This window comes from Tupaia chinensis, unplaced genomic scaffold, assembly GCF_000334495.1.
Source record: "Tupaia chinensis unplaced genomic scaffold, TupChi_1.0 Scaffold000685_1, whole genome shotgun sequence".
NCBI lineage: Eukaryota > Metazoa > Chordata > Mammalia > Scandentia > Tupaiidae > Tupaia > Tupaia belangeri.
This window is the reverse complement of record NW_006160208.1, coordinates 2,035,714-2,048,326: the sequence shown is the minus strand read 5'-3', so window position 1 is coordinate 2,048,326 and position 12,613 is coordinate 2,035,714. Positions and strand designations below refer to the sequence as shown.

The window sequence follows — 12,613 nt, the reverse complement described above, 5'->3', positions numbered from 1 at the left end:
GAAACAAATTTTGAGAAACCATGTTCTTTCTCGAAGGAGGATCCCAAGATCACATATTCTTGGGATTCTATGAACGTTACATAAGAACTTTTTAATTTATATTTTCATTAGGAAGATAGTATTCTAAAAATTGGTTTAAAGTATCCTGGATTACCTAACTTCAGTAAGCTTTTAATGTTCACATTTTCAGATTCTCGTTGGGATGAAGGACTTCCACATGAATTAATAAGAAAACACACGGACTTAACACGTAAATGTTCATTTGAACTAAGTGAAATCTGAATGACATCTTACACAAAAAAAAGGTTTATAGTAATTTAATGAAGGAAACGTTATGGGGAAATCATATGATCATGTGGCTTAGGGAGCACAGGAACCCAAAATACATGTGTGCGCGTGTACACACACAGCGCACTCGGTATCTTCATTTACACTGCAAGCTTCGACTCACTTTCAGCAACACAGCATCTATCACAATATCTTAATGGTTTTACTTCAACTCTAACTGGTATTGCATCCACAGAGACATAGTAAATTTATATTTGAAGCTATTAAGCAACATTATAATAAAAGTATTTTAAGTTAATACAGGGTATCTATATTAATTTATTCCCATTTTTATATTTAAAATTTTTAAGTTTATTTATTATTTATTTAATTGTATTTATTCATTAATTTATTTTAATTTGGCCAGAGAGAAACATAGAGAAGGAAACAGAGAGAGGGATAGTGAGAAAGAAAGCCACCAGGTCCGGGACTCAAACCATGGTCAGCCACGTGGCAATGTCCAGCACCCTAACCACCATACCACCTGCTGGTCCTTTATTCCCATTTTTTCATCCATTACCCAAGCGTGAGAAATGTATGAATAGAAGACACAGCTAAAGCAGACATCTCTCTACTGTTAGATAATTAATAATGTAAGTTCCCATTTGTGATTAATAGCACAATTTAATACTTGCTTACAAAACCTGAAAGCTGCCTTGGGGTTCCTATACGTGTGTATGTAATTTTTTTCCCCTACGGGCTGAGATAACATAGGGCTGCTATGATAAGAGCACGCCAAAGTTCAATTCCAGGGACAGAAAAGTAGCCGGCTGTGTTATCAAGAACAGTGAAGTCAAATCCAGCCTGAATTAATTCCTGTAAAACTATCGAATGAGGAAATGCAACTTTAGCTTACTGTGTTGTTTTGTCAGAACAACTTACCGGGATTTATAATAAAACCAGAGCTGAACGTAAGTTGTTACGAGGTAAATACGTTGTCCGTCTCCCACCTTGTATTCCAAAGCAAATACATGAACATACTATATATAAAGTAAAAAAAAAAAAAAAAAAAAAATCCACAAAATGCAAATCTACATTCAAATGGAGCCACTGAACGGTCATAAAGAATCTGACCATTCAAGTTTTCTGAAACTGGAATTCCAACATTCATAATAGAAACAAGAGAACAGTACTAGATCTAAGCCATTTAAAAATCAAACTATGTATACGTATTTGTTTTTAATCATTCACATAATAATAGATGTGTAAGGTGAAAATTATTAGAGTATCTAGACCCAAAAAGAGGAAAAAAAGGAGAAAGTCCACTCAGTTTCATTACTTTCGCTTGACTTCCTGTAATACTTTTTCACTTCTTTTTTTGTTTGTTTTTGAGAGGCTTTCGCTATAAGGCAAGAGCGTTCACCAGAAAGACAGACGAGACAGAGAGACAGAAAGTGAGGAATCACCCCTGAGGGGATGGCCACACCGCATTCCCTTCTCCTCTGTTCTCCTCTCGGGGTCTTGGGCACACACGCACACGAGCCTGGAGTGAGTTTAAGCCACTGGGTCTAGGACTCGAACCGCGGTTGACTACATGGGAGCCCAGCAACATAGCCATTACGCCAACTGCTGGTCCCTAATTTCTTTCTTTCTCTCTTTCTTTTTTTTTTTTTTTAATTTGCCAGTGGCTGTGTGCATTAGACACAGACGGGGCGAGATGAATGAGAAAGCACCTTGTACCGGGGTTTGGTCACCCGAGTCTGTTCTTCTCCATCTCTTTCTCCTGCTGGAATATGGGGCATACACCTAGTGTTTTTTTTCAAGCTGCTTGGGCTGGGTTTTGAACTATAATGATAGGCCCTGAGGGATCTAGCTACATTAACCACCAGGCCACAGCTGGTCCTTTCATTTCTTAGTTCACCAAAACATTATTTTAAATTATTTAGGCTAAAATTTAAATGCTCTACAATGTAAAAATGTACATGAGGTTGATTTAAAAAGATTACTTCCTGTGGAACCAGATGAAATGAAAATGCTCATGAAATAAATGCTGTTACTATAGCGTTTCTTGGGGTAACCTGATAAAGGTACACACGGATTGTTTCCACTTAGCCGAGGATAGCAAGTGAGCCTATTTTCATTTTCTTATGTGTGAAATCACAAGAGGACGCAGCTCTCTGACCCTATTAAAATTTTTTGAGGGACCAGCAGATGGTGTAATGGAATCCCAAGTAGTTGACCATGTCACTGGAATCCCAAGTAGTAGACCACGGTTCGAGTACTGGACCCAGGAGCTTAAAACTCACACTGGGCACAATGTGCATGCATGCCCCAAAACCCAAGAAAATGGAGAAGGGTTTGAGGAGTGGCCATCCTCCCAGGAGGTGGTTTCTCGCCTTCGGTCTCTCTGTCTGTCTCTCTGGCGAGGACAGGCACCCTGCAGCAAGAATCTCTCTTAAAAAAAAAAAAAAATCTCCCTGAAACAAATTTATAAACTGATGATTGGCAAGTCCAACAAACATACCCCTGTATCTTTTAAAATTTAAGTTCAAATGAACCTGTCAGTATTTAAGTTTTGGTGCCTCAATTAATTTTACACAAAATAAGAAAGGTTTTTCTTTTATTTCTGAAACTATTTGGTTGATTCTAAGTATCTTTTTACTAGAAAAAGGGGGATCTCTCTTCTAAAAATTACGATACTTTGAGATTTTTATATGGTGTTAATAACCAGAGTAATCAGAATCACGATATATTTGTTATTTTTCACATGTTCTTTTCTTTAAGAATGACTTAATTTTATTATTATTTTTAAAAATTTGCTATAGGGCACACACACTCACCAGAGATACAGAGACACAGAAACACAGAGAGAGAAAGCCAGCAAGCCGCCAGGTCCGGGACTCGTGGGAATCTAGTACCTTAACCACCATGCCACTTGCTGACCCCTCATATTTACATACTTTTTTTTTTTTTTTTAATTTGGCAGAGGGTATGTGAACTCATCAGAGCCAGATAGAGAAGGAGGAAAAGAAAGTATCTCCACTGGGTCATGATCATGCCATAATCCCTCCTTTTCCATCTCTCCAGCCTATCGGGATTTGGGGGCACACATGCACACATGTCCAGGAAGGTCTTCAAGCTGCAGGGGCTGGGATTCAAACCACACAGGCAGCCATGTGGGATCGATTACAGATCCCTCGACCACCAGACCACAGAGAAGACCCTCATGGGTACTCCTTTATGTTCCCTACAGCCCCCAGTGGAGGATGTGTGATACACATCTATTTGATTTATTATTTTTTTGTTTTCTAGCACTATGCTCTTTGCAAGGCTGGCATGCAGCAAGCACGTCTTCTTCCGGCTTGCTCAGTATGTTCATATAATAAGCATGATCGCCTGGGGCTGGCTGGCAGTGCTGCAGGAAACGTGACACTCCGTGAGGATAACCATATGGGAAGGTGCTGGGTTCGTGCCCAGAGACCTCCCTATGCATGGCGGTCACACAGGCCCATTATCTGGGGCTGGCTGAAGCTGGGGCTGGGTCACAGTGTCAAGACCCTGCTGGGGTGCTATCTATCTCACTCATGGAAGAGAGAAATATATATATATATATTCACCCTTTCTCTAAGCATAGCTTCACTTAAATGTCATTATAAAATGTTTAAACTAAATGGTACTAAATATTTTTTTTAATTGTCATTTTTTTTTTTTGAGAGAGATAGAGTTTTGCTATAGGGCACATGTACTCACTGAACAGAGAGAGACAGAGAGACAGAAAGTGAGAAATCATCCCCAGGAGGGATGGCCACGCTATAATCCCTTCTCCTCCATTCTCCTCTCGGGATCTTGGGCACGCATGCACACATGTCTAATGAGTTTAAGCCATCAGGTCTGGTACTCAAACTGGGGTCGACTATGTGGGAGTCAAGTAATGTAACCATTATGCCATCTGCAGGTCCCTTTTTAAAAATATATATATTATTATTAAACTTAATGTATCCCTACTAAAATTAATGTATCCCTACTAATTATTAGCCATTGGCCATAATTAATTAGCTAATTAATCAAAATCAAATGGCAAATAATTAGTAGGGATACATTCCCTAAATCATGTATTAAGATTGTATTAAATTTTCCTGGTAGAGTAATTGGCTTGAAATGAACATAAATAGATTTATTTTTTTTTAGAAGTCTGAAGTTAAGGGGAACTCAAAAACTAAAAATAATAAAAAGAAAGCAGAGGTGAGACAGTTACCTCTTTACAGCTTTTAACAAAATTAAAAGCTTCGGTCTGCCGATGAAAGAGTTTCCAAATGGAGGGGGGTTCTTCTGGCTTGCACAGCCGTGGCCTATACACGGAGAACAGTGGCTTCCTCTCATAACGAGATGCTCGCTCTTCAATTTGCTTCAGTTTTGCTTCCCACTTCCTCTTCATTGGTTCAGAAATACGGAGAGAACAGATCTTACCTAGGTAAGGCTTCTATGAATTACAATGAAGACAGACAAACAAAAAGGACATGTTTCTTTGGTCAGAATATATTTGGTACAATTTCAAAACTCATTTTCTGACACAGATTTCCTTGTTTGCTTTGTATTTTATTCTTTGAATGAAGTTTTACCACAGAACAAGAGAAGGGCTGGTTACCTTGGCAACTCTTTGTGTTATGACCTTGGACGTAGGAAGCTCTCTGACTCCTAGTTTAATCAGCTATAAAGGAGGAGCCAATATCATCTTGAATACTTTATATAGTTAACCTGAGAATACATGCGATGAGACCTATGAAAACATTTTGAAGGCCAACCAGGTAGCATGGTGGATAAGGTGGCTGGATCCCACGTGGGTGACTATGTGGTTCAGGTCCCAGACCCAGTGGCTTGGAAAATATGCATGTATGTGTGCGTGCCCAAAATCCCAAGAGGAGAATGAAGGAGACTGCAGTGTGGCCATCCTGCCTGGGGGGTGATTTCTCATGTGCCCTCCCTCCCTCTCTTTCTTCAAAGAGTTCACATGTCCTACAGAAAAATAAATAAATAAATAAATAGATAAATAAAATTGAAAATTACAAAACCTCAAGTAAACATAAGTGCTTTTCATATCATTTTGGCTTTCATCATCACTATTTCACTGGACAGTGTGTCACCCACCCGGCCTGGGCGGTGCTACTACACTGGCCACCATTCTCGTGCTTTTATTTCTTGTGCTTACAGCTCTGAGTTCCCTTTCCCTCTGTCTCTGTTCACCTCTCTCCCAACACAACATTTTTTTTTTTTTTGAGGGAGAGATTTTTTTTATTTTTTTATTTTTGGAGAGATTTTCGCTATAGGGCGCGTGCACTCGCCAGACAGACAGAGAGAGACATAGAGACAGCAAGCAAGAAATCACCCCCCGGGGGGACGGTCACGCCGCAATCCCTTCTCCTCCACTCTCCTCTCGGGATCTTGCGCATGCACACACACGCGCCCGGCGTGAGTTTTAAGCCGCCAGGTCCAGGATGCGAACCATGGTCCACTACGTGGGAGTCCAGCGACATAGCCATTACAATGCTAACTGCTGGGTCCCAAGGAAGAGATTTTTGCTATCGGGCACGTGCACTCACCAGAAAGAGACAGAAAGCGAGAAATCATCCCCCAGGGGTGATGGCCACACCACAATCCCTTCTCCTCCATTCTTCTCTCAAGGTTTTTGGGCACACACAAACTGGTGTGAGTTTTAAGTCACCGGGCCCAGGACTCGAACCATGGTCAACTACAGGGGAGTCCAGTAACATAACCATTACGCTATCTGCTGGTCCCCCAACATAACTTTTAGTTGCAGGGACAACTCAGTATATGAATGGGAATTACAACCTTGGTTTTAACCTGGGTTTGGCTATATTTGTAATGAGTGATTTTGGGGGGAGGGATGGGCACATGTGTTTGCCGAGAGACACAGACAGAAAGAAAGTGAAAAATTATACCCCATGGGGATGGCCACACCACAATCCCTTCTCCTCTGTTCTCCTCTTGGGATTTTTGAGCACACACAAAAACGCATCTGGCATGATTTTCAAGTCACCAGATCTGGGACTCAAACTATGGTGGGCCATGTGGAAACCCAGTACCTTAACCACCACACCACCTGCTGGCCCCCAATAATGAAAGATTTTTGTTTCCATGCAATACTTCCATATTAGTCATGCCAAGACAAAAAGGGGGGCAATACTTTCCCAATTAGGGTTATGATTTATTTTATTAATTTATCTTTAGAAAAAGAACAGGTTTTTAGAAGAGGGGGAAAACTTCTACCTGTAGACTAAAAATAGCCACAGGTCACGCAATGTGGTATAGTCGTAATGCGACACTTGGAGACACTGAGGTTACATGGGAAGGGCCTGGATTCATGTCCTGAGGTCTCCCTGTGCGCACCCAGCATATGCTCACATGCCTGTGATTCCGGCTGGCTGAGGCGGAGGGTGTGACTGTGGTGTGAGCATCCTGATGGGAGTGCCCCTCTCTAGTTCTCATAGAAAAAAAAAAACCAGTCACAAATTACTTGCAATTTTTCCCATCATGAGAAGGCATCTAAGCTCTCTCCCACACAGACTTTGGGCTTGGCCATATGATTTGCTTTGGCCAATGTCACAACGACAAATGTAAAGCAAGCAGGGCTTGATAAGTGCTTTTGCACCAGATTTGGCTATCCTGGTGTCCTGTCCTGAGACTGTCACGTCTCATCGAGGGTGAACGGCCATATTGGAGAAGAGCCAAGACATTCTATTCACCAGCCAGCACTCACTGCCAAACATGTGGGTTAGACCATTTTGGATCATCCAGGCATCATGTGAATTCAACACATGAGTAAACCTGAGTAAGTCCAGGACAGACCTACTCACCAAAGTGTTAGAAAATACACTTTTTTCAAAAAAAAAAAATTTGTAATAGGGAGCATGCGTTCGCCAGAGAGAGAGAGAAAGGGAGGTAGGTGGGAAAAGTGAGCTAGCACCTCCCCACACCAAGGGAATGAACATGCCATAATCCTTTCTTTTCCATTCATTGGGATTTTGGGCATACATGCACATGTACCCAGAATATTTTTTATGTCACTGATCTGGAACCCAAACCATGTAGTCAGCCATGTGGGATCCATCTGCCTTAACCTCCAAGCCACCAGCTGACCCTCTAAGTTTTTTAATGAAGTAAAATAATAATATATACTAAAGCATTTGAGGGTAAACGCTTGTGTAACCTAGGCATTGCCTTTGTGCTTATCAAATTAATTCATACTGCCTGGATTTTAGTAGAAAACGTCACAGCAACACAAATTCACTGGCAAATGAGATATTGTCTGGAAGGAAAAACAGAATCTCCCTGAAAGATTAAGAGTAAGACTTGTTAGAAACAAAAGGCACACTGCTCATAGATTTTTAAATCCGACATTAGCCATAACAGACCTAAGAAAGATTATCCTCTCAGAATTACAACTAGTCCACATGAATGATGCGTTATATACTAAAAGACATAAATAGAATTTTAAAGATGTTAAGAGAGGAGCTGGCAGGTGCCATGGTTAAGGATACTGGGCTCCCACATGACTGACTGGTTCGAGTCCTGGACCTGGCGGTTTGCTTTCTCACTTTCTCTTTCTTGCTCTGTCCCTCTTTTGACAAATAAAATTAAGTAAGTAAGTAAATTAAATAAAAAGTAATTCTTTAAAAAAAAAGATGTCAAGATAAATTTCATAACAGATATGCTGCCTAGGAATCATTTCATTGGATGGAGATAATGAGGCAATTAAGAAAAAAACTGCTTTAATTTCTCAGTAAAGAGTGGTATAGCTCCTTATTGCTATACAGATGCTAAGTATTCAGTTTACTTTAATCTGATTTGCAAACAGTTAAAAATCCGTTATATTCTGGTCCGGCCCATGGCCTAGTAGTTAAGGGAGTCAGCTTCCACAAGACCAAGTACAGCTGAGTATCAGCCCCAGCAGCTTGAAAGACACATCAAACACGTGTGCACATGTGCGCCAAATTCCAACAGGATGCAGGGATGGAGAAGGGATGCAGCATGACCACACCACACCCCACGGGGGGCGGGGGGGTATGTGTGTGTGTGACGTCTCTCTCCTTCTCTGTGTCTCTCTCTGGCAAGCACGTGCCCTCCGGCAATTGAGAAAAAGAGGGACAGAAAAAAACATTATATTTAGGTAAACCTGAGCAAGAAACTGCCTTTCATCTATAAAATTTACTAACTTTTAATGAAATCCACTCATCAGTGGATTACTTAATAAGGAAATACACTCAGAACGCAATCGATCGTCCGAATCACAGCTGGTAAGTAACCAACAACTGGCTAGGAATGACCATGTGGGTGTTCACTTTACTCACATGGAACTCGTATCAGGAATTTTTATTTTTTGCATTTAAAACAAAACAAAAACCACTTCGTATGACCATGGAAGGTCAGATGAAACTTATGGAATCACGACAGAAAAACAGTTTAAGATTCACTGGACAGGGGAGATCAAAAGTGACAAAGAAGAAGAAAGAGAAGTTCTCTATACGTCAAGTGCCCTGTTCTCTGCACAGCTTGAAAATTCTAACAGCTGGAGTGAGGCACAGATGACTGGGACTCAGGAGTGTTGAATGACAAAAGGAAGGAGAAGGAGCAGGAGGACATCTGGCATTGTGACTTGGGACTATCACATTACTCATCCTACCCTCTGGGACATGATGTAGCCCATCAGAAATGCTTTTTGTTTTTTTATTTTAATTTACACTTAATCACATATATCTCTACAGTGTACGTTTTTTTTCCAGCACCAGTACCATGCCTATCAGTCAAGCCAAATATATTACTATCTACATTATTATCTGTAAATAGCTTTTCATTTCTTTGTCAATTAAACGTACTTTTTTCTTCTTCCCCTTTCCCCTCCCTCCCTCCCTCTGGTAACCACCCCAGTATTACCCCTATCCTTACTATCACTAGTACCTAGTACCTACAGCTGCCCTCCCTGCTATTACACTTCCAAACTTTCAGTGATCGGTTTATCTTGAGTGGAAACCTACAAAGGCTGGCTTGCTTCCTTAGCATTAAGTCTTCCATAGCCGACCACTTAGTATCAAATGTCAGAGAGACAGACAGAGAAAGGGAAAGAAGCAAGCCCCTCCCTAAGCGGGATGGAGAGGCCACAATCCCTTCTTCACTCTCTTCAGAATGTTTGGCCAGCACGTACAGGCCCTTGACATGTTTTTCTTTTACTTGAGAGGTTTTTTTGCTATAAAGGGCATATGCGCTTGCCAGAGAGACAGACAGACAGACAGAAAGCGAGAAATCACGCCCTCAGGGGAACAGCCACACCACAATCCCTTCTCAATTCTCTCCAGATTTTTGAGCATGCACGTACATGAGCCTGGCATGAGTTTCAAGCCACCGGGTCCAGGACTCAACCGCAGTCGACCATGTGGGAGACCAACAACGTAACCCCTACACCCTCTGCTGGCCCGACCTGGCAGCTTTTTAGGTTGCCAGGTCCAGGAGTCGAACAGTGCAGTCAGCCATACAGAATCCAGTGCCTTAAGAACCACACCACCTGCTGGCTCCGCTCTGATTTATTTTTTAATGTTGCATTAGAATGTTTATTTAACCATGGTTGACAACAATTTTACAACTAAAAGTGGTGGAGCTAGAAAAAAGCTAGGTTAGTCCTTTTAAAGAAGGGCCAGGAAGGATGAAGCAGATGACACACACGGCAGCAGCCGTGGCCTCCCCTGGTTTATGACCAGACCTGCTCAGCCCTGACACCTGACTGCCTGGTTGCTGGAGGCAGCTGGCCTAGGGCCAGGAGCTTCACGTCCACTGGCTTCTAGGAAGACCTGAGACCCACCTCGCCTTAGTTTTGCCTGCCTAGTTCTCCCAGTGTCTTTTTTTTTTTTTTTTTTTTTTTTTTGTGAGGGATGGGGATGTTTTATCCCCCACTGTGGTCAATCCTTACTCCACACAACTCCAATTCCCTCCTCTAGCTTGAGATTAGACTCATTAGTATTTTGTGTTTTCTGGAAATAGTCTAGATCTAGTATTGAGTAACGTTCTAGTATCCGTGATGTGTTCTTAATACTACCCTTTCTCTGGCCCGCTAAAATGCACTCACACCATTTCACCTACTATAAATGTGTATTCATCATAAAATATGTGACCACAGTCATTGACAGGGATGGCCCCATGTGAAGTGGTTAAGGAAGCCAGATCCCATATGGCTGACTGCCATTCAAATCCTGCCTCTGGGGGCTTGAAAACATGCAGGTATGTGTGTGCCCCAAATCCCAACACACTGTAGAAATGGAGAGGGGATTGCGGCATGACCAGCCTCCACTGGGGGTGGGGTGCTTCCTCCCTCTTTCTCTCTCTCCCTGCCTCTCTCTCTCTTTTCGGCAAGTACTTGTGTCCACTGGCAAAAAATAAATAAATAAACAAATCATTTACAGAAATATAAGTTAACTACCCAAATGAGTAACACCGTAAGAAATTAAACACTGAATTTTCTTTTATCTCCACTTCAATCATTTGCCTGGAAACAAGTTACTCATATTTAACTTTTCCAAAAAACTCTTATAAGGGATAACAAAACATACTGTGAAATATTGTTCTTTCACAATTCCTCCTTTCTACACCCACCGCCCCCATACACACAGGATGTCCCATTCAAATGGCACTACCACCAGGGCCAGACTAATCACCCTTAAAACCATTCATGACTTTTCATAGGACACTCACTGAGCCACTGCTTCCCTCAATGCACACTACAGTTGGGTCATGCAGTGTAAACTCCCCTCCAGAATCCAACCCTAAATCTCTTACCTGTTCGGTTTCTTGTTCCACCTTCTCAGGTGAGTGGTAAGTCCCATGCCCTGCTCCTGGCCGGCCCCAGAAGCCCGAATGCACATGGTTCTTTCACCTTGAGGCCTCACATGGCTGCTGCAGAGTCCTTCCCTTCCAAGGCCCAGGTCTAGTTCTGCCAACTCTGGGACACCTCTGTGAAGAGAAATTGCTGGGCTCAGTCACAAGGCATTGCCTCCGGCTACTATTGTGCTATAAGTAAAGTTTCTCTAGACTTAGTAATTCAGTATAACCTACAGAAAAATAGAAAACTACTTCTGATGCTTTATGTGAAGCATCATTCAGTTTAGAAAGTTTAGCCACAGAAGGGGTTCGGGGTTTCGAGGTCTTACTCAACTCTACTAGCTCCTTGAGAATTACTGCCTCACTGAACTGCTGTCAGCACTGGGAGTAAAAGCAATCTTCGGTTTTACTGCAGCAGAAAAAGCACTGCCAAGCACTGGGCCTCACTCAGTTTGGGAGGGATAGAGGGAAAGGGATAAACAAAGGCCTAAGCTGTACTTCTGGGATCTGAGTCTGACTCCCCAGTCTCTCCTTCCAGTGAGCACACACAACTTACCCTCTTCAACCCCAGGTGGAGGTCGGAAATGCCTATGCCTCCGGAGGGTGTTGAAATAAACATTAAGATCATGGAAATAAGCACTCAACAAATGGTAGCCATACACCTAACTATGTACATGTATGCGCAGAATACAATCTCTGACATATACTCAAACGGGCAAGCGTGGTGGAGACAGGTTGGTTTTATCAGGGGTCCCTGATCTGTCCCCTGAATGTTACAGGCTTCCTAATGTGATCCAGAATTCTGAGCTCACATGTGTTAGTACACGTCGCGTCTTCTAAAAGTCCATAGAAAATACATGTCATGAAAAAACTATGCATGAATTTTAAAAATATTTTGTACCAAAATAAATTCGTATTTTCATTCCATTCCCCATGAACCTTTTAAAGTTTCCTCATATCATTCTGCGAAAATGCTAGGCAGTTTGCATCAAGGTCCGAAGTGAGTGCATGACCCACCACAGGACGGGATCAGTAGGGCAGACAAGGCTTCGGATACAGGGGCAGGAACCCGGGAATTGCTCAGGTCCTGGGGAGGAAGGGAAGGGTGGAAAGGGGAGGGGGCGGAGAGGGGGAGAGGGAAAGAAAAGGGGGCGAAGGGACGAGTGGCCGAAGGGGGAGGGAGTAAAGGGAGGAAGGGACGAAGGGGAAAGGAAACGCGGCGGGGGGAAAGGGGCCCAGAGGGGTAGGGGGCGAGGCGGGAAGCAGAGATTACCTGCGTGCGTTCCAGCTAGCTCCCCTTCCTCTCCGAGCTCAGACTGGGCAACGGGTGCAGCGTTGTCTCCCTTCCGTATGCTTCTCCAGTAGGACGCCGCCAACAGATCCCCCGCACTTGACCAGCAAAAACCAGCGCAGATGGCGGGAACTCCCGAGGCCCAAAAGGAGAATTCAAAGCGGAAGTGGGCGG

General features: G+C 42.7%; 1 protein-coding gene across 4 annotated transcripts in view; it reads right to left on the bottom strand.

Moving 5' to 3' along the window:
• The window catches only part of PRIMPOL (primase and DNA directed polymerase), a 42,285-nt gene extending 29,672 nt beyond the window's left edge, over positions 1-12,613 (bottom strand). For 2 of the 4 annotated variants that reach the window (XM_006160441.3, XM_006160442.3), the window contains exons 1-4: positions 12,422-12,613; positions 11,107-11,280; positions 4,523-4,747; positions 1,210-1,307 (exon numbers count right to left, since the gene is read on the bottom strand). In XM_006160441.3, the coding sequence (XP_006160503.1) occupies positions 1,210-1,307; positions 4,523-4,702 (278 nt within the window). In that variant the 5' untranslated portion in view covers positions 4,703-4,747; positions 11,107-11,280; positions 12,422-12,613. The remainder of the gene's footprint in view (positions 1-1,209; positions 1,308-4,522; positions 4,748-11,106; positions 11,281-12,421) is intronic. The other 2 variants (XM_027776581.1, XM_027776582.1) reach the window with 1 other exon arrangement.